At 43.6% G+C, this 25,672-nt stretch overlaps 1 protein-coding gene, 1 non-coding gene and 1 pseudogene across 4 annotated transcripts in view; 1 reads left to right on the top strand and 2 right to left on the bottom strand.

The window, feature by feature from the left end:
- Positions 1-25,672, top strand: part of FAM76A (family with sequence similarity 76 member A) — a 37,101-nt gene that overhangs the window by 7,916 nt on the left and 3,513 nt on the right. The window contains exons 4-10 of one of the 3 annotated variants that reach the window (XM_049774969.1): positions 1,040-1,192; positions 8,886-9,043; positions 10,596-10,682; positions 19,778-19,873; positions 20,677-20,812; positions 23,964-23,992; positions 25,518-25,613. In XM_049774969.1, the coding sequence (XP_049630926.1) occupies positions 1,040-1,192; positions 8,886-9,043; positions 10,596-10,682; positions 19,778-19,873; positions 20,677-20,812; positions 23,964-23,969 (636 nt within the window). In that variant the 3' untranslated portion in view covers positions 23,970-23,992; positions 25,518-25,613. Of the gene's footprint in view, positions 1-1,039; positions 1,193-8,885; positions 9,044-10,595; positions 10,683-19,777; positions 19,874-20,676; positions 20,813-23,963; positions 23,993-25,517; positions 25,620-25,672 lie in introns of those variants that run through there. The other 2 variants (XM_049774970.1, XM_049774968.1) reach the window with 2 other exon arrangements.
- LOC126011240 (serine/threonine-protein kinase pim-3-like) lies at positions 16,453-17,312 on the bottom strand (annotated as a pseudogene).
- Positions 18,343-18,475, bottom strand: LOC126012539 (small nucleolar RNA SNORA51). Its single transcript, XR_007496997.1, has one exon. It is a non-coding gene; the product is annotated as a small nucleolar RNA SNORA51 (small nucleolar RNA).

Raw genomic sequence — 25,672 nt, 5'->3', positions numbered from 1 at the left:
TTGAGGCCATCCCCAGCAGCTTTCAGTGGGTTACTCCTGGGTCTGCACTCATAAATTGCTCCTGGCAGGTTTGAGGGACCATATGGGGTCCGTCCCAGGTCGGCAGTCTGCAAGGCAAATGACCTCTGCTGTGCTATTACTCCGACACCAAGATTTTTTTTTTCTTTTTTTGAGAATATCCTTCCTGGCAGTATTCAGAGAAGTTCCTGGCTATGTATTCAGGAGTGCTCAAGTGTAATGTTGTGCTTGGATGCATATTAGCCACATGCAAGACAAGTGCTCTTAAACTTCTTGCATCAATATATACAGATTGTTTTTTGTTTTTTTTTTTGTTGTTTTTTTTTGTTTTTTTGGTGGTTTTTGGGGGTCACACCCGGCAGTGCTCAGGGGTTATTCCTGGCTCCAGGCTCAGAAATTGCTCCTGGCAGGCACGGACCATATGGGGCACCGGGATTCGAACCGATGACCTCCTGCATGAAAGGCAAATGCCTTACCTCCATGCTATCTCTCCGGCCCCGATTTTTGTTGTTTTCTTAATTTTAAATTAATAGTCCTGTAAAGGAAAACGTTTACATGGTATTATGGTATTATGGATTCATTTACTCAATGTAAAAGTTAATTTATGGAATTCACCATGTTAATTCCCTGATTAATAGACTAGATATTAGAAATCATTACTTTAGAAAGTGCACTTTGGGGGCTGGAGAAATAGCATGAAGGTAAGGCGTTTGCCTTTCATGCAGAAGGTCATCAGTTAGAATCCGGCTTCTCATATGGTCCCCCGTGCCTGCCAGGAGCAATTTCTGAGCATGGAGCCAGGAGTTTCCCCTGAGCACTGCCGGGTGTGACCCAAAAAACCACCAAAAAAAAAAAAAAAAAGAAAGTGTACTTTGAAGATTGGGGATGTAGCCAGTGGAAGAGTGTTTGCTTTCCATGTATGAGGCCCTAGGTTTAATCCTTGACTCTGCAAAATGATTTAAATGTACTTTTATTCTAAAAACTATTTTATAATAATGTGTCCATTTTTTTTCTCTTTAAGCCCAAACCTTGTCAGTATTGCAACATTATTGCAGCATTTATAGGTAACAAATGCCAGCGCTGTACTAATTCAGAAAAGAAATATGGACCACCATATTCTTGTGAACAGTGCAAGCAGCAGTGTGCATTTGACAGGAAAGATGACAGAAAGAAGGTAAATCTTTGTGTAGTTTTTATTTTGTTCATTTTTCTTTAATTCTGAGTCCTTTGTGAATTAACATTTATTGACTTGTACTTAACTCCCACTAATAAAGCAGTCTTTACCATACTTTATCTTACTGTATCACTGTAGTATATATCCTACCAATAATTTTTGGCTTTTGAATAGCTTTTAAATTTTCTTTTGGGGGGACTGGAGCGATAGTACAATGGGTAGGGTGTTTGCCTTGCATTTGGCCAAACCGAAACTGACCTGGGTTTGATCTCCAGCATCCCTTACGTCCCGAAGCCTGTCAGGAGCAATTTCTGAGTTCAGAGCCTGAGTAACCCCTAAGTGCTTCCAGGTGTGGTCCAAAACAAAACAAAAATTCTTGGTTTGGGGGCTATACCTAGTAGTGTATAAGGGTTACTACTGTTCCATATTCAGGAATTATTTCTGGCAGGCCCAGAGACCTTATGGGATGCCAGGGATTGAACCTAGGTCAGCCTTTCAAGGCCCTACTTGCTGTACTATTGGTCTAACTCTAAAAAATTTTTGACCAAACCCAGAGCCACACACTCAGTCTCTGTGCTCAGAATAACTTCTGGCAGGCTCTCGAGACCATATAGGATGCCAGGGATCAAACCCGGGTTGGCAAAGCAAATGCCTTACCCATCGTGCTATTGCTCTGGTCCTAAAATCTTTTTTTATGATTGAGGTACTGTGATTTACAGTAAATCAGAAGAAGATAACACAAATTGTGTGAAATAATATCTTGGTGGGATCAAAGTAACTTAGATTTAGATTTAGTTTTTGTTTTTGTTTTTTTTTTTTGATTTTTGGGTCACACTTGGCAGCACTCAGAGGTTACTCCTGGCTCTACGCTCAGAAATTGCTTCTGGCAGGCTCGAACCACCATCCTTGTTTTGTTTTGTTTTGTTTTGTTTTTTCCTTTTTTCTTTTGGAGCAGGGCAGGGGTTTGGGTCACACCCGGTAACGCTCAGAGGTTACTCCTTGCTGTAAGCTCAGAAATCGCCCCTGGCAGGCACGGGAAACCATATGGGATGGCAGGATTCTAACCGTCGTCCTTCTGCATGCAAGACAATCGCCCTACCTCCATGCTATCTCTCCAGCCCCAAACCTTCATGGTTGTTGTCAAAGCCATTGCCTGACTGCCTGACTCAATCTCATCTTCCGTCACCTCCCCACCTCTCACATTGTTCCAGCCAAATTAGCCACTTTCCTATACTTCAGAAAGTCTAGTTTCATTGCCACTTTTGTGCTAACTAACCTTTTATCAAATAGATAAAGTATAAACTGCTTCCTCATGTTCATTCTCACATCCTCTCAGAGACCTTCTTTCACTAGTTTCTCTGTCCTTCTTTAGCATATTATCCTGTTTATTGCTTCCCAAGTATGCAGTCTTATGATTTTATTTTACATGTTTATATATTGATCTACTCCCACTAGAATTTTCCACCTTATTTTCCATTGTAATTTCAGAAATTTGGCACAGAGTAGGTGCTCAGTAAGTTTTTGTTTTTTTTTTTTGTTTTTTTTTTTGGTTTTTGGGCCACACCCTGTGACGCTCAGGGGTTACTCCTGGCTATGCGCTCAGAAGTTGCTCCTGGCTTCTTAGGGGACCATATGGGACACCGGGGGATCGAACCGCGGTCCGTCCTAGGCTAGCGCAGGCAAGGCAGGCACCTTACCTCCAGCGCCACCGCCCGGCCCAGTAAGTATTTTTTGAATGGAAAAAGTTCCGTACAGAATTTTTTCAGTTTTCAGAGTTTTTTTTTCAGAGATATTAAAGTTCTAAAGAGCTGATATATGTCATCAAATTCATTAATTTGCATTGCTAGAGCATAGATTTCTAGTGACCAAAATGCTCCTGCCAGCCAGGCACCTCTTTCCCAAATTTAATATATAGGAGAAGTTAAATTAATAATGATGAAATAGCATATAATAATAGTAGGAACATAAACTTTGTAGTTCCACAGACCTTAGTCCCATCTCACTTTGGGTTAGCTAACTGATCCTGGACAAAATAGGAACCTCCAATATGCATCAGTTTCATCTTTCCAATGGGAATAACTGGCTACTTCTCAATGACAAAGACATTTGATTGAGAATAGGAGTAAGAGGGCCGGAGGTAGTATGGAGGTTGGGCGTTTGCCTTGCATGCAGAAGGACGGTGTTTCGAATCCCAGCATCCCATATGGTCCCGGGAGCCTGCTGGGGGCAATTTCTGAGCATAGAGCCAGGAGTAGCCCCTGAGCGCTGCCAGGTGTGACCCAAAAACCAAAAAAAAAAAAAAAGAATAGGAGTAAGAAACTTTAGTTTCATTTTGTTTTAGTTTTTGAGTCATACCCGGCTGCACTCAGGGATTACTTCTGGTTCTACACTCAGAAATCGCTCGGGGGACCAAATGGGATGCTGAGATTCAAACCACCATCCTTCTGCATGCAAGGCAGATGCCCTAACTCCATGCTATCTCTCTGGCCCAGGAAACTTTTAATTTTGAATTTAGCATACAATGTAGTTCATTAAATGGACTTAATGGATTATGTTAGAAGTTATTAAGTTCCTTCTTTCTTACAATTCTTTTTTGTTTGTTTTTCGTTATTTTATTTTTGGGGGTTGCTGCTGGTGATTCTTGGCCAAGTGGGCAGGTAGTTCAGGGAAATGCAAGGACCTAAGGATGCAATATTGCTTGGGCTCTGGAGCTGGGGATTATCCAGATCACCCTAGTTATTATGTGCAGGAGTTGCCAGTTCTACTTCCTGCAGTGCTCTGGATATCATGTGGTACTGGGGGTTGAACAAGAGTCAGTCAAACAAATAAATAAGACATGTGTAAGTGCTCTAAAGAAACAACTACATGGTACAGAATGACTGGGAAGGTCTATTTTGATTGGAGGTTCAAATCAGGAGATCCTCCAAGAGGATAATATTTGAGCTGGAATTAGAATAATGAAAAGGAGCCATTTAATGGAAGAAAGCTCTGGTAGGCAAAATTTCCCAGAAGACAAATCAGCCTTGAAATCCTTAAATGCAATCATGAGTTTGGCACATGGGAAGAATAGAGAGATGGCAGAGTGAACAAAGAAAAGAGAAAAGGAATGAAATTACAGATGAAAGTAGAAGTTACATTTAAGTCATTATAGGTCATGATAAAAGATGTGGATTTTATATGAAAGTGAAAAATAATTGGTTTAAGAAGAGGGGAGATGATTCGATTTACATTTAGAAAGCTCTCTTTGCAACTATGTGGTTGCATAGCAATAGTTTATAAAGGTCTACAACTGGAAGAAGGGAGATCATTTGCTGGTTTTTACAGTTGTAAGAAATAAAAATAGGGCCGGAGAGATAGCATGGAGGTAAGGCATTTGCCTTTCATGCAGAAGGTCATCAGTTCGAATCCCGGAGTCCCATATGGTCCCCCGTGCCTGCCAGGAGCGATTTCTGAGCATGGAGTCAGGAGCACTGCTAGGTGTGACCCAAAAACCACACACACAAAAAAAATGTTGGGATTGGGGCCGGCGAGGTGGCGCTTGAGGTAAGGTATCTGCCTTGCAAGCGCTAGCCAAGGAAAGATCGTGACCGCGGTTCCATCTCCCGTCGTCCCATGTGGTCCCCCCACAAGCCAGGGGCAATTTCTGAGCACTTAGCCAGGAGTAACCCCTGAACATCAAACGGGTGTGGCCCGAAAAACCAAAAAAAAAAAAAAAAAGAATAGCAAAAAAGAAAATAGCAATACCTGTGTGTATGCAGAGGATTAAGTATATAGATTCAGAATAATGGACTACTTAATGGATTGTGGAGGATAGGCTAATGGATTTGGAAGATTGCAAAGAGTTTTATGGTAATAAGATATGAATATTTTAGGGTTCAAAGGACTAGAACAGCATGCTTTGCCTGTGGGAGACTTGGTTTCAGTTCCTGGTGCCACATGTCCCCCAAGCATTACCAGCTGAGGCCCCAAAACTTAAAATTTCTTTTTAGATAAAAGATTGGTGGGGCCAGAGAGCTAGCTCAATCTGGAGTACATGCTTCTTTTTTTCTTTTTTTTGGATGTTTGGGGAGGGCACATCTGGCAATACTCAGGACTTACTAGTCTCTGCACTACACCTGGTAGTATGTAGGGGACAATGTGGGATTCTAGGGAATGAATCAAGGTCAGCCATGTATAAGACAAGTGCCCTCCCTACTGTATAGTCATTCTAATCCCTGGAGAATGTGGTTTTATGCCAGAGGCCCAGATTCAATATCTGGCACCTTATTATCCTGCAGGTACCACTGGGAGTGATTCCCAACACCAAGCTAGAAATAACCCCTTAGTGTTTCTGGTATGCTCCCCCAAAATGTAAATGATGATATATGTATTACTTACATTAAAGATGGAACAAAAGATGTAAATTTTTTTATTTTTTATTTTATTTTTTTTGGTTTTTGGGTCACAACCGGCAGCACTGAGGGGTTACTTCTGGCTCTTCACTCAGAAATCACTCCTGGCAGACTCAGGGGATCATATGGGATGCCGGGATTTGAACCACCGTCCTGCATGCAAGGCAAATACCTTACCTCCACGCTATCTCTCTTGCCCCGTAAATTTTTTTTTATTTGGAGGGAGGCTTTACCCAGCAGTGATCAGGAGTTTCTCCTGGCTCTGTGCACAGGAATTAATCCTGGTGGGGTACAAGGGACCATATAAGATGCCAGGGAAACCTGGGTTGGCAGCATGCAAGGCAAGTATTCAACCAGCTGTACTCTAGGCCCAAGATCTAATTTCAAGGTTAAGCTCCAAGAATGTGGTAGAGCAGATGCTCTCTAAGACCTTGAATTTGATCCCTTATGCTCTTCCGAGAACACTGATGTCACTCTGGTGGCTCCTAATACCACATGGAGTGTCCTGGATTCCCAGTTGTCAATATGGCTCCCACAACAATTAATAAAAGACAGTGGGACTAATTTCAGGGATAAAAGATGAAAACTAGGGCCCGGAGAGATAGCACAGCGGCGTTTGCCTTGCAAGCAGGACCAAAGGTGGTTGGTGCAAATCCCGGTGTCCTATATGGTCCCCCGTGCCTGCCAGGAGCTATTTCTGAGCAGGAGTAACCCCTGAGCACTGCCGGATGTGGCCCAAAAACCAAAAAAAAAAAAAAAAAAAGATGAAAACTAGGTGGCCAGGGAGTTAACTTAAGGACTGGTGTACTTGATTTGCATGAGGACTTCTTAGGTTTGATCTTCAACACTACATGGTTCCTAGAGTACTTTCCAAAGCATTCCTGAGCACTGAGTTGGGGTAGCTCATGAGCATCACTGGATATGACCCAAGATATCTAAAGATGAGAAAATTCCATGAGATACCAGCACACTTCATCCCTAACCTGAGTAATTTCTTCTTTTTTTAAAAAAAATTTTTCATTAAATACATTATTTTATTTAAGTAACATGATCATATTTGGGTTACAGTCATAACCAGAACACCCCCCTTCACCAATGCAACATTACCCCCTCCCCCCTTCCCATCCCCTACCTGTATTCAAGACAGGCATTCTACTACAGTAATTTGTTTTTAAGTTCAGTAAGTTGTATTTTTTTCCTTAAAGAAAGAGTAAAAAAAAAATATAGTAAAGGTGTGATAGTGGCAATCGCCAATGTTTGCATAGGTCCAGAAAAATGGAGAAAATGGAAAAAAAGTCCTTGACCTGATTACAAAAAGGCCTCACCCCAGAAGTTTATTGGCATAAGACAGACTCTGGGTTCCAGGCATACCAGTCTATCTAACTCCAGTCATTCTCAAGATCCCGGTGAAACTTTTGCACACTTTAGTTATAGTTGGTCTTTTTTTTTTTTTTTAACCTGATTAATTTCTATCAGTTCTGTCACTATACTAGACTATCACACAAGTTTTTTTGTAATCTAAGTGCATCACAGGGATACCCCAGTTTCACTGGATGGTGGAAACCACATTCTGCTTTCAGGGCTTTGGTATCCTACTCCCCAGTGCAAGCTGCTTCTGTCCAAGGGATCAACTTTTTCTAACTACAAATGTACTGCCATTTCAGGCTACCACCAGTCCACCAGCAATGACTGGGCTCCTGGAAGCTATTTTCCCATGAGATTCTAGGAATGCTTTTTCCATCTAAGAAAAGATATCCAGCATATTAATTTGTGAGCATTTATAATGTAATAAAACAAATGAAAATTATATTTCACTTTCTGCCTTCTCCCTGATGAATTTTCCTTAATGAGCACCATGGAGATATTTGTGTCTTAAAATTCTTATGGGAATTTCTCTCTGCTCTGTGTGTTAAATTGAAGAAAACAAAACAAAATGATAACATAAAATTAGCAATAAGGGACAGGGCTTGTTTTTCCTGCATGAGCCCAATTTGACCCAAACATTTTCAAATTAGTTCATATTTTATTTTGGGGTCACACACAGTAGTGTTGAGTGAAAACTACTGACTGTGCTCAGGGGTTACCCTGATGGTACTTGGGTATGAACATGCATTTCGAAGGATTGAACCCACCAGGCATTCTTCAGGCAAAGCATGCACACCACCTATGGAACCATCTTTCTAGGCCCTAATAGTTCGTTTTTATTTTATTTGTTTTGGGTCCACACCTATCGGTGCTCAGGTTATTCCTTTTTTGGTGGTGGCAGGGTAGGGGCAGCACCCAGTGATGCTCAGGATTTACCCTGATTCTGCGCAGGGATCACTCCTGGCAGGGGTTGGGATGCTGGTGATCAAATCCAAGTATAAGGCACAATGCCCTGTTTCTCCAGCCCCTCAGGGGTTATTCTTGGCTCGGTGTTCAGGGATCACTCCTGATGGTCCTTAGGGAGGGACTGTATGTGGCACTGGGGGTTGAACCAAATAGGCTATGTATATGACTATGTGCAAGACCCTTATCTGCTATACTGTTTCTCTATTTCTCCCTTCAAGCAGCTCATTTTTATTAAGCAGTTTTTTTTTAATCTAAGTATCATGCATTGTGTCTTTATTTTTATTTTATTTTACTTTGTTTTTTGAGTCATACCTGGTGGTGCTCAGCACTAAGAAATCACTCCTAGCAGCCTCCGTTGACAATATGCCGAGAATTGAACCGGGTCAGTCCAGGTTTGGCTGCATGCAAGGCAAACGCCCTACTTTATCACTATGCTATCGATCCAGCCCCATGTTGTCTTTAAATTCTTGCCTTGGGGTAGGGGGTCTCAAACTCATTTTACCTGGGGGCAGCAGGAGGCAAAGTCGGGGTGATTCTTGAGTGCAAAGTCAGTAGTAAGCCTTGAATATTGGGGGGTGTGACCCAAACAACTAAAACAAAACAAAACAACAAAAAAAGATTCCTCTAGGGCAGGGCCACAAAATGTTGTACGGAGGGCCGGAAATGGCTCGTGGGCCTCGAGTTTGAGACCCCTGCCTTGGGGTCAGAGTGATAGCACAGCCATAGGATGTTTGCCTTTCTTGTGGCCAGGCCGGGATCTACCCAGGTTTGATCCCCAGCATCCCATATGGTTCCCCAAGCCTGCTAGGAGCGATTTCTGAATGCAGAGCCAGGAGTCAGGAATAACCCCTGAGTGCAGCCTGGTGTGGCCCCAAAACAAAAAACAAACAAAAAAAAATTCTTGCCTTGTTAAGTAGATACCCAACTGCACTAAGTTCCCTTTTCTTTATCTTTGTCTCTTCACCCTTCAGGTTGATGGGAAATTGCTGTGCTGGCTGTGCACACTTTCATATAAACGGGTCCTTCAGAAAACCAAAGAGCAAAGAAAACACTTGAGCAGCTCTTCCCGTGCCAGCCACCAGGAGAAGGAGCAGTATAGCCGACTGAGTGGCGGAGGTCATTATAACAGGTAAACTCTAGATACATATGGCAGAACTAGAGGCCAGAAGTTAGATGTAACTCACAGTTAGCCATGGGAGATGCCATTGAGTATAAATATTTCTTTTTTTTTTTTTTTTTTTTTTTTTTTTTTTTTTGGTTTTTGGGTCACACCCGGCAGTGCTCAGGGGTTACTCCTGGCTGTCTGCTCAGAAATAGCTCCTGGCAGGCACGGGGGACCATATGGGACACCGGGATTCGAACCAACCACCTTTGGTCCTGGATCGGCTGCTTGCAAGGCAAACGCCGCTGTGCTATCTCTCCGGGCCCGAGTATAAATATTTCTATTTCTTTTGCTCTTGTTACTAGTCTGTAGGCAGAATCCCTTTTATCATATTTTATAATTTATGTATCTTACAGTGCCAGAGAAACTTCTGGGAGGCATAAGAATTTTATGATATATATTTCATTGTGTTTTTTGAAAGTTCGTGGAACTAACTCCAGTTTCACAATGTAACATTCCACTCACCATTAGAATGGGTGATGATTTGGCTCTGTGCTCCTGTATTATTCCTGCAGTTGCTTGGGGGACTATATGCAGTGCTTGAGATTAAGCCCAAGCACCTTACCCCCTGTACTATCTCTATAGTGCCAGAGTGTTGTTTATTTTTATGCACATTATCCAGGAAGTTTTTAGATACTCTATGTAGGATCCAGTAAAAAATATATATTCTTTCAGGAACTGGAGCAATAGTACAGTGAATAGAATGCTGCCTTGCACGGGCCAACCTGGGTACACTTCTTAGCACCCTATATGATCACCTGAGCCCCTTCAGGAGTGATCCCTGAATACTGCCAGGTACTCCTTCCCTCCCAAAAATCCTTTTAGAACTGGGGTCCACCACATGCTAGGCAAGTGTCTTCACCTTTGTATTATATGGCCTTTATAGCTGTTCCTGTTTTTTTTCTTTCTTTTCTCCTTAATTCTTTTTTTTTTTTTTTTTTTTTTTTTTTTGGTTTTTGGTTTTTGGGTCACACCCGGCAGCACTCAGGGGTTATTCCTGGCTCTATGCTCAGAAATCGTCCCTGGCAGGCACAGGGGACCATATGGGCTGCCGGGATTCGAGTCACCATCCTTCTGCATGAAAGGCAAATGCCTTACCTCTATGCTATCTCTCCGGCCCCCCTCCTTAATTCTTAATAAATCAGAAAGGAACAGGTGTGACCCAAAAACAAAAAACAACAACAAAAAAAAAAAAAAGGAAGAAGAATTTACCTTCCATATGTAAGACCCATATATCTTTCCCAGCACTGCACAAAAACTATTAATTTGGGGCAAGGGATGGGGCCACACACACAGTAATGCCCAGGAGCTATTCCTGGCTCTTCTTTGGAGACTATATGCAAACAAGGGTTGGTAGGATGCAAGGCACGTGCTTAAATTCTTTATTCACTTTCTGACTTCAAGAATTACTAGTTCTTGCATTAGAGGAACTTGAATATTGTGTTATTCTTATTGATAGGCTTTATTGTAGTTTATTTATATGTGACTTCTAATATTTCCTGTTTTTGCCATTTAAAAGCCAGAAAACACTTTCTACATCTTCGATTCAAAATGAAATCCCAAAGAAAAAATCCAAGTTTGAATCAATCACGACCAATGGAGACAGGTAAATCAGCTGGAAAGTGTGTGTTTGTGTGTGTGGTTCTGTGTGAAATTCAAACAGTTCCTGAAATTGGAATCTATTTTAGGGTATATCTTGGAGCTAGTCTGTGATTGTCAATAAACCTCTTATGGTCATTACATTAGCCACTTGATATAAACAAACAGTACTGATAATTTATAATCTAATATTGTCATTAAAAGATGATATATAACTGGAGTTAAGAGCAATTGAATTTCTGCAGTCTACTGATAACTCCCTTGTATTAATTCAAAGTAAAGAACTAGATACTTTCATTGTGATCTTTGTAGTCTTCTCTAAGCAGGACTGAATCGGTCATCATATGCAAAGCAGATACAAGTTGGATTTCTGAAAGTCTGCCCATGCAGACACTGGGTCAGGAGGAATGAGATGCATTTAAATATTTTGTTTCATTTAAGTCTGTCTACTTGCATATTTTTATTCCTCGCTTCCTCTCTCCTTCTCAGCGATGCTTCCTCTTATGAGCTGCTTTGTCCTAATATCCAGAATGTCCCATCCGTGTTGGTGCAGTGGGCTGCTTCCCAAAAAGAGTCTTGGGGCCAATCATTTTCCTGTTTCTCCAGGCCTAGGTATCCTGAAGTGAGACCATCTGACACACTCCCCCAAATTATTGGAATCATCTCCATTCTGAGAACTCCTTACATACTCAGTTCTCCCTACAAGCCAGTGTTTGATATAGGAGCAGACTTGCTTGCTAGAGCTGACTTTTATTTATTTAAAGGGGTTTCAAAGCATCTATTAAGTTGACTCTTTTCTTTCACCTATTTTATTAACTTTATTTCAGACTCAAGGTACCTAAAAAGAAACTGTTAACCATTGGCTTTATCCTTCTTGAATTAAATTTTCTGAAAATGCTTTGTTTAACTATAGAGATTACATGAGAGAAAAAGCTGTCATAAAGACAATCTTTCTAGTCAGCATTACTATTTTCTGAGCAGCGAATCTTGCCATTCTGAAGAAAGTGAATAAGGTATTCATTCTCTCCTCAAACTCTGCTAGTGTTCATAATCCTTCAACAACTACTTTCTGAAGAACTTTTCTGAATATAAAGCCTAAGCCAAGAGCTAAAGCATTAAGGTGCATCTTTACTCTTTGTGCTATTTATGATCCATGTTGTGTTCAGAAGACTTCATTCATATCCTTTAGTTTAAAATGTTCTCAAAGTTTACCTTTCATTGGCTACCACTAGTTTTACTCTCCATTACCATGAACACATCAAGACAAAAACCAAGCTTTTTATTCAGCATACTTTATTTTATTCAGTCATAAGTGATGATTGTTTTCTTCAATGCCAGAAATAGCCCCTGAGTGCTGTTGTTGGGAGTAGCCCAAGAACAATCAATCAATTAATAGATAAATAAATAGGGGCCAGAGAGATAGCACAGCAGTAGGGAGTTTGCCTTGCACTCAGCTGATCTAGGACTGACGGTGTTCCATATGGTCCTCTGAGCCTGCCAGGAGTGATTTCTGAGCACAGAACCAGGAATAACCTGAGTGTCACTGGGTCTGACCCAAAAACAAATAAAGTTTTAAAAAAAAGGAAAGCACAATAGGAAACCAGAGGAATAGCACAGTGGCAGGGTGTTTTTGTCTTTGTTATTTATTTGTTTGTTTGTTTGTTTGTTTGTTTTTGGGCCACACCTGGTGACACTTGGGTTATTCCTGCCTATGTGCTCAGAAATCGCTCCTGGCGTGGGGGACCATATGGGTCACCATGGATCGAACTGGGGTCCTTCCTAGGCTAGCTTGGGCAAGGCAGATTCCTTACCACTTGTGCCACCACTCCGACACCTTTAATTTTTTTTTTAAATAAGTAAGTTCTTCAATTGAATCACCATGAGATACACAGTTACAAGATTGTTACTGATTGAATTCATAGTTACAAGATTGTTACTGGTTGAATTTACTTATACAATGTACAACAACTTTACCAGTGCACTTTTCCTATCACCAATGTCCCTTGTTTCCCTTCTAACCCTCCCAATTACCCTCCCTGCATCCTGCCTTTGTGGGAGAATCACTCTGTCAAGCTCTGAGAACATATGGGATGCTTAGTATTAAACCTGGGTTGGTGGCATTCAAGGCAAGTACCCTACCCCCTGTACTAAATCACTCTAGGCCCATCCAGTTACATTTTTTTTATTTAAAAAATGTTTTTTTTTTTTGTTTTGTTTTTTTTTTTTGGGTTTTGGGCCATACCTGGTGACACTTGGTTTTTGTTGTTGTTTTTTGGCCACTCCCAGAGGATCTCAGGGTTCACTCCTGGTTTTGTGCTCAGAAATCACTCCTGGCAGTCTCGGGAGACCATATGGGATGCTGGGAATCGAACCTGGGCTGGCTGTGTGCAAGTCATATGCCCTCCCACTGTGCTATCACTCCAGCCCCTACCTGGTGGTACTTGAGATACCACATGGGATGCTGGGAATTGAACCCAGGTTGCATGTAAGGCAAATGCCCTACCCACTATGCTATTGCTTTATGTGGCTTTTGAGGGCAGACCCAAGAGTTATGAATAGAAATAATAGGCAGTTGTAGTTTGCTCATGCAAGGTTGTTCTCTTTTGTTTCTTTTTGGGTCACACCTGGCAGCACTCAGGGGCCACTCCTAGCTCTGCACTCAGAAATCGCTTCTGGCAGGCTCAGGGGACCTATGGGATGCCAGGATTTGAGCCGCTGTCAGTCCTGGGTCGGCTGCTTGCAAGGCAAATGCCCTACCACTGTTATCTCTCTAGCCCCCCATGCAAGGTTGTTGTTCTTTGGGATGGAACAAAGGCCACACCTAGTGATGCTCAGGGGCTATCCTGGTTCTCTGTTCAGGGGACACTCTTGGTGGTGCTCAGGGAACCTTAATGAAGTACAAGGGATCAAATCTGAGTTGACAAATCTAATTAAGACAAGTTTCTTAACAATATTTCTGTCCTCAAGAGGCTCTTAACATTAAAACCTTTTGGAAAAGATAAGAAGCAATGAGTTCCTGTCATTGGAGATATCTGGAAAGAGACTTGATGTAATTTGTTTTGTTTTGTTTTAGTTTTTGGGCCACATCTGGTGGTGCTCAGAGGTTACTCCTGGCTTTATGCTCAGAAATCGCCCCTGGCAGGCTGGGGACCACATGGGATGCCAGGAATTGAACCGAGGTCTGTCCTGGGTCAGCTGCGTGCAAGGCAAATGTCCTACCGTTGTGCTATTGCGCAGGTCCTTGATATAATTTTCTGCCTTGATAGCCTATATGCTTTTTATTTTCAGATGTTTAGCAGTTCTTAGAAATTAGAGATATGGGGGCCAGAGAGATAGCATGGAAGTAAGGCATTTGCTTTGCATGCAGAAGCTTGGTGGTTTGAATCTCGGCATCCCATATGGTCCCTCGAACCTGCTGGGAGTGATTTCTGAGCTTAGAGCCAGGAGTAAACCCTGAGCGCTGCTGGGTGTGACCTAAAAACCAAAAAGAAAAAGAAAAGAAAAGAAATTAGAGATATTGGCCCCGAGAGATAGCACAGCGGCGTTTGCCTTGCAAGCAGCCGATCCAGGACCAAAGGTGGTTGGTTCAAATCCTGGTGTCCCATATGGTCCCCCGTGCCTGCCAGGAGCTATTTCTGAGCAGACAGCCAGGAGTAACCCCTGAGCACCGCCGGGTGTGACCCAAAAAAAAAAAAAATTAGAGATATCAGGGCCAGAGAGATAGCACAATGATAGGGTGTTGGCCTTGCAAGCGGCCAACCCAGGACCAACAGTGGTTCAAATCCTGGCATCCCATATGGTCCCTTGGGTGCTGCCGGGGGTGGCCCAAAAACCAAAAAATAAATAAATAAATAAATAAAAGAAAGAAAGAAAAAGAAATTAGAGATATCAGACATAGGACAGACACCACTGGTATTGTGAACAACTACTAATATAAGAAGAATGTCCTCTCAAGTAGTAGAGCAGAACATTAGGATTTTGGAGAACAGGAAAATAGTATTTATATTAGCCTATTAGTATATTTCTTCATCACTTTTGAGTTTAAATAGACTCTAGGTTGAATGAAGACAATACCTTAATAGGCATTTAAACCAGTGGAGACAATGATACAACTATTCAGTATTTTCTCATGCTGCTTTTTATATTTTTTGCATTTATTTTTGTTACTCAGAATTATGCATATTCATTGGTTATGAAAGAATTTGTTCAATTGTTCATCCCAATCTAGTCGTAAAAGTGTTTGGTAACTAAGAGTATCCCATGATTTAACTGCTGTTTGCATCTTCTACCTGTACAGAGAAATGCTGGGTTATTATATGTGGTTTAATATGTAGAAAGGAGGAACGATGGTAGTTGCTAAATTGATATAAGAAAGATATAAAAAAAAAAAAGAAAGATATAAATATTCCAGTGTCTACTTAGGAACATCAAGTTCTTGTTTTGTTTTATTTTTATTTATTTGGGTAGAGAGTTTGGACCATACGTGATGATAGTTATGAGCAGCTGCTGGTTCTGTGCTAAGAAATGACCCGTCAGTGTTCAGAGAACCATATGTAGTGTCAGGGATTGAATTAAGGTTGTCAAAATGCAAGTGCTTTAATCCCACTACAGTCCCTTTAAAACCCTAAGAATTTTTGGTGGTGGTTTTCTGGTTTTTTTGTTTGTTTGTTTGTTTGTTTGTTTTGTTTTGGGGCCACACCCAGTAACACTCAGGGGTTACTCCTGGCTTTGCGCTTAGAAATAACATAGCGGTAAGGCATTTGCCAAGCATGCGGCCGACCCAGGAAGGACCTGGTTCAATTCCTGGCATCCCATATGGTCCCCTGAGCTTGCCAGGAGCGATTTCTGAGCAGAGCCAGGAGTAACCCCTGAGTGCATGGCCAGGTGTGACCAAAAAACCCAAATAAATAAATAAATAAATAAATAAATAAATAAATAAATACATAGCTTAAAAAAAGAAATTGCTCCTGGCTTGGGGAACCATATGGGACATCAGAAATCGAACCCAGGTCTATCCTGGGCAGCTGCATGCAAGGCAAATGCCCTACTGCTATGCTATCGCTTCGGCCTCTTCTGGTTATTTTCTAACGTCTTTTTTTTTTTTAATGTACAAAACAAATGTAATTGAAATGCCTCTATAAAAAAATAGGATCTCGACATTGGACTTGAAACTCAAAAGACCCCCCCACCCTGTCCGTGGGTTCACAGAAGGCCCCCAAAATGCAACTGTGAGAATAAGTTAAAGGCCTGAGACTCCCCCTGCCCCACCCTACCCCAGCCCACCCCACCTCCAGAACCCACAGGCGAACTGTACAAGAGCAATAATTTAAAACCCATCCGTGGGGCGCAGAGGGCCCACTCCCCTTAAATTAGCCACTATACAAGTCCATCTCCCCGGAGCAGCAGGACACGACCCTCCCCAAAGCCACCCGCCCGTCACATCCAGGGAGGCGGCCAGGCCACTGGGGGAGGGACCTCAACAAATAAACAATAAATAGTCCAGCAGGCCGGGCCCTCCTGGGGTCACACCATAAATAAGGACTCAGCCAGGTCGGGTGTGTGGGCAGTCCTGGTTGCATTGCTTGTGCACGCCCGGAAGTCTCCCGGGAGGAGGAGGGCACTGGGGCGCCTGGGAGTCCATGACGACAGGCCAGGACCCCCTCAGCAGCAGCACAGGAGCGGGAGATGGGTGGGCAGGAGGGTCTTTGGACGAGGCGAGCTCAGACCACGGCCCAGGAGCGGCGTGAGGAAAGGCACTGGGCAGGCCGGCCGGCCCCTCACAAGCTCTCGCTTCTGGAGGTGATGCTGGCCGCGTCATCAGGGTCCAGGGCGCAGAGCCGCAGCAGGCAGCTGTCGGGGGTGCCGGCCTCGGCCCCTAGCATCCAGGGGTGGGCCGCTCTGACGGACGCCGGCAGTCGAGTGAGACAGACCCTCCTCCGGAAGAAGGCGGCCCCGGAGGATCTCGTCGTCCTGCTCGAAGGGGATGTCCCCAGCAGCACTCCCAGGAACCACACTGGCCGAGCGCCCGTGGTAGCGGCGTAGCGGATCCACTCTGGGGGGCTGTCCACGCGCGTGCCGTCAAAGTCCGTGTAGACCGCGTCCTTGAGGAGCGCGCCCGAGCCGAGTGGATGAGCTTGAGCTGGCCGGAGCGCGGGTCCACCGGCAGGTTCTCGTCCTGGATGTCGCGGCGCACCACCCCGCAGGCGTGGCAGTGGCGCACGGCGTCCAGCACCTGCGCGAAGAAGCGGCGCGCCAGGGGCTCGTGATGAAGTCGAAGAGGTCCTGGGCCAGCCTGGGCCGCTCGAGCCAGTCCAGCAGGCGGATGACGCCGCGCGCCGCCCGCGCCCACCTTGCGCAGCAGGACCACTCGAGGGGCACCGCCGCGCCGCCGAGGCTGCTCCACTCGGTGACCCGGTCCCTCACCACGTCCTTCACGGCCACCGGGAGCCCGTCGGCCAGACGGCTGCCCGCGTAGACGCTGTCGAAACCCACCGCTGCCCAGCACGGCGCCCGCCTGGTACAGCTTCTCGAAGCTCTCCTTGTCCGCCTTGGCTGGCTGCAGGAGCTTCCCCGGGAGGTGGTCCACGCCGCCCGGCCCGCACAGGTGCGCCAGGGACCCGAACTTGGAGAGCAACATCGCTCTCGCCTTGGAGCGCACAGACCGACCAACCACGCCTCCCCTCCCTCCCTGCAGTGCCCATGATGGCCCCGGGCCGAGCCCCACATGGACGCGCCCTACGCGCTGCACACACCGCATTGTTTTATGAATTCTTTAATTGAATCAGTATGAGATACACAATTGCAAAGTTGTTCATGATTGAGTTTCAGTCATAACAACGTACAACATTCTTCACCAGTGCCCCTTTCCAACCACCAATGTCCCCATTGCCAATGCCACCAGTGCCCTCCTCAAAGCCCTCCCTCCTTCCTGCCTGTGGCAGACATTTTTCTTCTTTTTATTCCTTTCTTTTTAGTCACTGGTTTGCAATATTGTTATTGAAGGGGTATCATGCATATCACTATCTCCTTTGAGCAGCCAGTTCTTGTCCAGAGTGATCATTTCCAACGATCATTGTCATAGGGGTCCCTTCTCTGCTCTAATTGCACTTCTCTGCTATTTGTGGCATGCTTCCTACCATGGACGGGTCCTCCTGGCCCTCATCTCTATTGTCTCTCGATATGATTGCCATACTTTCTTTTTTTTATATATCCCACAAATGAGTTTGATCATTCTTTGTCTATCTTCCCTCTTATTTCAGTCAATATAATACTCTCACTATCCATACATGTTTAAGCAAATTTCATGACTTCATATTTTCCTAACAGCTGCATAGTTCCTAGTTCTTTATTCACTCATCTGTTCTCAGGCACTTGGGTTGTTTCCAGATTCCAGTTATTGTGATCAGTGCTCCAATGAAGATAGGAGTGCAGAGGGCTTTTCTGCATTGTGTTTTTGGGCCCTTTGTATATATTCCTATGAGCAGTATTGCTGGGTCATATGGAACCTCAATTTCTAGTTTTGAGGAATATCCGTATTGTTTTCCAAAAGGACTGGACCAATCAATACTCCAAATAGCAGTGAACGATCATTCCTTTCTCCTTGCATCTGTGCCAGCACTGGTTGTTCTTGTTCTTTTTTTCCCCCCATTTATTTATTTATTTATTTATTTAGTCCCTCCATTCATAATACAGACCAGGCGAAGGGCCTGGTCTGAGGTGTATATGGGGAGCATTTACTGTACCTCCTCTTTCTATACAGTCAGTGTAAAGAACACAGTCTGTGGTAAGCATTGGGAGGCCTTATCTTTTCTTTTTTTTCTTTGATTTTTTTGATATATGTTAAAAAAAAAAAAAACACTTCACCAGTGCAACATTCCCATCACCAATATCCCAAGTGTCCTCCCTCCCCATCCCACACTGGCCTGTTTATAAATATTTATTTATTTAGTTTTGTTCTTGCTCTTTTTTGATGTGTGCCAGTCTCTGTGGTATGAGATGATATCTCATTATTGCTTTGATTTAAATCTCCCTGATGATTAATGTTGTGAAGCATTTTTTCATGTGCTCTTCTTTTTTTTTTTTTTTTTTTTTTTGGTTTTTGGGCCACACCCGTTTGACGCTCAGGGGTTACTCCTGGCTATGTGCTCAGAAATCGCCCCTGGCTTGGGGGGGACCATATGGGACGCCGGGGGATCGAACCGCGGTCCGTCCAAGGTTAGCGCAGGCAAGGCAGGCACCTTACCTTTAGCGCCACCGCCCGGCCCCTAGTTTATTTTTTAAGCTGTACCAGTACCTTATATTTCTTAGAAATTAACCCCTTATCAGATGGGTATTGAGTGAATAGTTTCTCTCATTTTGTGGCAATCTTGATATCTTAGTCACTGTTTCCGAGTTTTACTTTAAAGATTTTTCTGGAAAAAAAAAAAAGTGCTCCTTTAAGAAACTGTAGAGAAAGATGGGATTTAACCCTCTACTCTCTATTACTGATTGATCACCTTGTTTTGAGACTAAGGCACTTCTGACTTACCAGTGAAATTGGTTTTTTCTTTCCAACCTTTATTTTATTTTTTGGGGGGGCACACCCTTTTGATGCTCAGAAATTGCTCCTGGCTTGGGGGAGGGGGACCATATGGGATGTGGGGGGATCGAACCTTGGTCGGTCCTAGGCTAGCGCCTGCAAGGCAGACACCTTACCTCTAGCGCCACCGCTCCGGCCCTGAAATTGGATCCTTACTTTCAAAACCATCCATTGGACATACACACAGAATTGTACATTCAGTTTCAGGGATTTTTAGAATTCCTGAAAATGGTAACAGTTGAGACTCATTTAAAGTACAGAGTTCAGTTAGCACTTTGACAAAATGAAGTGCTCAGATACTATTAGTGGGAGGACTACTGAAACCTATTAAAATGCAAGTTGTGATGTGTTTTTGGAATTTGCCATCTATTTCTTTCCTAACTAAAGTGTCACAAACAGAATTTCTAGTATTGAAAATAATCAGTCAATAGATCAGTTGTAGTATAAGGAAAGTTGACTTTCTATTAATTTCATCTTCTTTTTGCCTCTTTTTTTTTTGGTTGTTCACACCCGGTGCTGCTCAGGACTTACTCCTGGCTCTGTGCTCAGGGATCACTCCTGCCAGGCTCGGGGGACCATATGGGGTGCCGGGGATCGAACCCAGGTCAGCCGCGTGCAAGGCAAGTGCCCTAACTGCTGTATTATCTCTCTGGTCCCTCTTTTTTACCATTTTTGAAAGCACTGACTGCTCTTGGGATGGAATGCAGCAGCTTCTTAGAAATTGCACTACATCATAGTGCTTCGAAGTGGAAAACAAAGAGCTAAAAGACCAGCTTTATGGGGAGTTTGAAAGAAAATGAGTGAAGACTTGGGGATGTAGCTCAATGATAGAACACTTGCTTTGCATGTGTGGGACCTTGAGTTTGATTCCCCACCCTACCAAAAGAAAAGTGAATGAGCTTAGAGTTGATCATTTATCCAGATTCTTGCTAGAGTACCATAAAAATATGAGTTTTAGTTATTTATAATTGGGAATCTGGACATGGGGTGGGAAATAATTGAAAATTTGGGGCTAGAGAGATAGTACAGGGAATAGAGTGCTTGCCTCGCTTGCAGCTAACCCAGGTTCAGTCTCTGGTATCTTGTTTGGTTCCTTAAGCCTGCTAGAAGTGATCCCTGAGCACAAAGCCAGGAGTAAGCCCTGAGCACAGACAGGTATGGTCCAAAAACAAGCAAAAAAGGGGGGGATCCTCAACCTGAGACAGACCAATCATGGCCCCCCAAGTGCAATTTAGAAAATGCTGTTGAGTTTGGAGTTATTGGGGGGTATTATGCTAGATGTGGGAATTCATATAGTTGCTACTGCCCATGAATTTGTAATCAAGTATACTCCAAGGCTAAAAAAGTTTGTATATCTAAACTAAGGTGAAAATTTTGTATGATATATAAACTAAGATTTTTTTTCTGGCCATTTCTCCCACAGCTTTTCTCCAGACCTAGCTCTGGATTCACCAGGCACTGACCACTTTGTCATCATTGCCCAATTAAAGGAAGAAGTAGCTACTTTGAAGAAGATGCTACATCAAAAGGATCAAATGATTTTGGAGAAAGAAAAGAAGGTATAATCCGTGGCATATGTTTTTGAGTACTAAACCATTAATTATTTGAAAGTGAAATCCATTGGCAAGGGTGGGAAAGCCTGCAGAGAGGCTTTCCAAGATCACTGGTGGGTATAGTATGATGAACCAATCTCAGCCAAATGAATTTAGAAACTTGATTTTTCTTAGCACTTGGATGGAACTTTCACTTCTCAGTGGAAGACTCCTCATTAACCAAGCTTACATAGATTTTGTTTAAAATGTCATTGTGAGGGCCCAGAGAGATAGCACAGCAGCGTTTGCCTTGCAAGCAGCCGATCCAGGACCAAAGGTGGTTGGTTCGAATCCCGGTGTCCCATATGGTCCCCTGTGCCTGCCAGGAGCTATTTCTTTTTTTTTTTTTTTTTTTTATCTGCTTTTTCTTAGAGACAGGGTCTCGCTATGTTGCCCAGGCTGGAGTGCAGTGGCTATTCACAGGCGCGATCCCACTACTGATCAGCACGGGAGCTTTGACCTGCTCCGTTTCCGACCTGGGCCGGTTCGCCCCTCCTTAGGCAACCTGGTGGTCCCCCGCTCCCGGGGGGTCACCATATTGATGCCGAACTTAGTGCGGACACCCGATCGGCATAGCGCACTGCAGCCCAGAACTCCTGGACTCAAGCGATCCTGTGGGAGCTATTTCTGAGCAGATAGCCAGGAGTAACCCCTGAGCACCGCCGGGTGTGGCCCAAACCCCCCCCCCCCCAAATGTCATTGTGAGAGGCTGGAGAGATAGCACAGTAGGTAGGGCATTTGCCTTGCACATGGTTCAATCCCCAGCATTCCATATGGTTCCCTGAGCTTACCACAAGCAATTTCTGAGCAAAGAGCCAGGAGTAACTTCTGAGAGCCACTAGGTGTGGTCTCCCCGCAAAAAGTCATTGTATACCTTTTTTTTCGAGGGAGTTGGGTTTTGGACCACACCCAGCAGTTCTTAGGGGCTACTCCTGATTCTGTGCTCAGAAATTACTCCTGGCAGGCTCAGGGGACCAAAGAGGATGCCAGGTATCAAATCCAATTGGCCATGTGCAAAGCAAATGCCCTACCAGATGTACTATCTACCCCTATCTACTTCATTTATTTTGGGCCACACCTAGTAGTCTTCAGGGCTTACTCCTAACTCTGCTCAGGAATTACTCTTGGTGGGAGTTGAAGTTGGGGTGCTGGGATTGAACCTTGTCAGCCACAAGGAAAGCAAACATGTACCGTACTTACCCTCTCTCTCTCCAACCCCATACTATCCACCTCTTATTTTGAGTCATATAGCTCAATAATACCAGTCATTTAATACTACCTTTCTTACTCTTTTTGACCTTGGGAAACTGTTTTAAGAAGGTTCTAAGTGAGCATGGAATGGAGACAAGAGGTTTTTTTGTTCTGTTTTGTTTTGTTTTTGTTTTGGGGTCACACCCAGCGGCGGCATTCGTATTACTCCTGGCTTTGTGCTCAGGAGTTGCCCCTGGCAGGCTCAGGGGACCATATGGGATGCTGGGAATCCGGTCAGGTATTGGCTACGTGCAAGGCAAACACCCTACCGCTATACTATTGCTCCAGCCCCAAGAGGTTGTTTTGTAATTGGAATATTTAATGATCGCAAGCTAAGAGAACTAGATGTCTCCATCTTTATTATTGATGTAGCCATGTTCATGGACAATAATATTCAAGGTATGTAGGCCAGGTCACCTTCCTCCCTGGATAATATTTTAGGTCAGCCTTCCTCCATGATTCATAGGTCACTTTGCTTCCATTGCTGACAACTGAAGTTCTGAGTGACTATTCTCTAAACTTGTTCATCTCTTTTTTTTTTTTTTTTTTTTTTTTTTTTTTGGTTTTTGGGCCACACCCGGCGGTGCTCAGGGGTTACTCCTGGCTGTCTGCTCAGAAATAGCTTCTGGCAGGCATGGGGGACCATATGGGACACCAGGATTCGAACCAACCACCTTTGGTCCTGGATCGGCTGCTTGCAAGGCAAACGCCACTGTGCTATCTCTCTGGGCCCCCTGATCTTATTCTTATGTAAGAGTCATTCTTCCTCTCTATGGGTACTTTTTACATCTTACTCTGATTCATTATCTATTTATTATATTTGTATTCTTAGAAATTATCTGAAATATTTTTCTTTAATATAGTAATACCATTATTAGCTCATTTGGGTAGGAAGCACACCCAGCAATGCTCAGTGATCACTCCAGATTTTGTACTCGGAATCACTTCTCGTGGTGCTAAGGAACTGAACTAGTTTGACTTCATGCAAGCCAAGTGCCCTATCTACTGTTCTATGATTCTGGCCACCATAATAACTAATTCTTCTTGTTTGTTTTTGGCCCACATTCAATGGTGGTCAGGGGCTCTGAACTTAGTAATTACTCCTGGTAGTGTCAAGGGACCATATGGAATGTCTGGGTCACATCTGAATCTGCCACGTATAAGGCAAGCATCCTTCCTGCTGTACTATCTCTCTGGCCCCCCATAATAGCTAATATTTTTATTGGATGCTTTCTATGTGCTTGATTATTCTAATTTTAGTATCTTCAAAGTCCTATGAGGAGGGAATTATCATTATTCCATTGATGAAGAGTACCTCTGATATTTTTCCTCTTAGGATTTTTATCTCTTTCCCTAAATGTCTTTTCCCTGAAAGTTATATGTTGTTTTATGCCAAAGTCAGATGTTGTAAATTCACTCTGGTCAGCTATGAGGATATAACATTGAAGTATTTTTGTTTGTTCTTGGGCCACAACCAGCTATGCTCAGAGCTTACTCCTGGTTCTGTGCTCAGGGATCACTCCTGGAGGTGTTCAGGGGCATCAAACCCAGGTCAGCTGCATGCAAGGCAAGCACCTAACCCACTGTACTAGTTCTCCAGCCCCACATTCAAGTATCTTGCTCTTGCTCTCTCTTTTATTTTTTCCTCTTTCTTATTTTTTGGGGGTGGGCAGGGAGGTGAGGCACAGTCACCAGGTTCAGGGGCTACTTCTGGCTCTCTGTTCAGGAGTGACCCTTGCAGTACTCAGCAGATCATATGCAGTGCTGAGGATGGAACTGGAGGTAACCACATGCAAGGCAAATACCTTACCTCTGTACTGTCTCTCTGACCCAGTATTCTTTTTGTGTATATGTGTGTGGTGCCAAGAATTGACCCCAAACCTTCACACATGCAAGGCAAGTACTGTGCCATTAAGAGATATTTCTATTTTTTGCATGCAATCTTGCCATCTAATTTCTATTTTATAGATGAGGAAATAGACTCAGAAATTAAATGGGATTGGAGAGAGAGTATAGTGGGTACGATGCTTGCCTTGCATGCAGTCAACTCAGGTTTGATCTTCTGCATTCCATATGGTCCCATGGGTACCACCAGGAAAATTCCCGAGTGTTGAGCCAGGAGTAACCTCCACGGCCAAGTGGAACCCCAAAACAGAAAGATGTGTACCAATTACACAGTTAGAAAATGGCAAAATAAAGCTATAAACCCAAGTCTTTCTATTTTACTTTCTACGATACAATGATATTTTGGTTTCTGTTTGTTTTTTCCATTAAGTGAAATTTTTTGGTTTGTTTTGGGGCCACGTTGGCAGAACTCAGTTACTCCTGACTCTCCATTCAGGAATTACTCTTGGTTGTGCTGGGGATGCCATCGATGCTGGGGATTAAACCCAGGTCTGCTGCCTGCCTGCAAGGCAAGTGCCTTACCTACTATATTGTCTCCAGCCATCCTAAGCTCTTCTTTTTTTTGATTTTTGGTTTTTGGTTTTTGGACCACACCTGGTGACATTCAGGGGTTATTCCTGGCTATGCGCTCAGAAATCACTCCTGGCTTGGGGGATTATATGGGATGCCAGGAGATTGAACCACGGCTCATCCTAGGTCAGTGCATGCAAGGCAAATGCCCTACTGCTTGCACCACACTCTGGCCCCTCACCCTAAACTCGTCTTGAGAAGAAACTAATACTCTTTCCAATGTACTATATGATTCATGCAAATAGCCCCAGTATATTTCCTTGGATAATAAAGGAATGGCACAAAAAGAATTTTTGTAAAACATGGGCTGGAGCAATAGTACAGTAGGTTGCCTTGCATGCGCTTGCCTTACATTGGGTTGGCCCAGGTTCAATCCCTGGTACCCCCCCAAACTACTTCCAAATATAGAAAGATCTCTGTAACCTCGAATGTTAACTCTGGGAGTTTAACATCATCAGGAGGGTTGGAAGAGTAGGTAGCTCAGGAAATGTGGAGGTGGCCTGCTGAGAATATGGTGCCTGAAAGCTATTTTCTAACCAGAAGTACTTCAGGTTTACCTGTAAATTTGGGAAAATCTTTTAAAAAAAATAAATAAAACCAGAAGGCAGAATTTCTCTGGTTTTGATTTGGGCATGGGTACTTGTGAATGTCCTGGAGTTCAATAATTTGGGGAACTAATTTACTAGCTCTCTGGTGCTGAAATGTCTTCTTGTCTTTTGGGGCCAACTCCTCCATGCCTTTTTTTTTTTGGACAGGGTAACAGGGAGTGGTGTTGGGCCACACTCAGCTGGATCCTCCTGAATCATTGCTTGGAGATTACTTCCAGTGATGCTCAGGGGTCCTTGTGTTGTGGGTTGAACCTGGGCCTTTGGCATGAAAGCATGTATTACAACACTTGGAGAACTACTTCCTCTGTCTCCTTATTTTGCCTTTTATTCCCCCTCAGATTACAGAGTTGAAGGCTGATTTTCAATACCAAGAATCTCAGATGAGAGCAAAAATGAATCAGATGGAGAAAACCCACAAAGAAGTTACAGAACAGTTGCAGGTGACTTATTTTATGTGGTAACCATGATGTAATTAACTGTATTTTAAGTGATC

This window comes from Suncus etruscus, chromosome 6 (assembly GCF_024139225.1).
Source record: "Suncus etruscus isolate mSunEtr1 chromosome 6, mSunEtr1.pri.cur, whole genome shotgun sequence".
NCBI lineage: Eukaryota > Metazoa > Chordata > Mammalia > Eulipotyphla > Soricidae > Suncus > Suncus etruscus.
The sequence above is the reverse complement of the archived record's forward strand: the minus strand, read 5'-3'. Positions and strand labels throughout refer to the sequence as shown.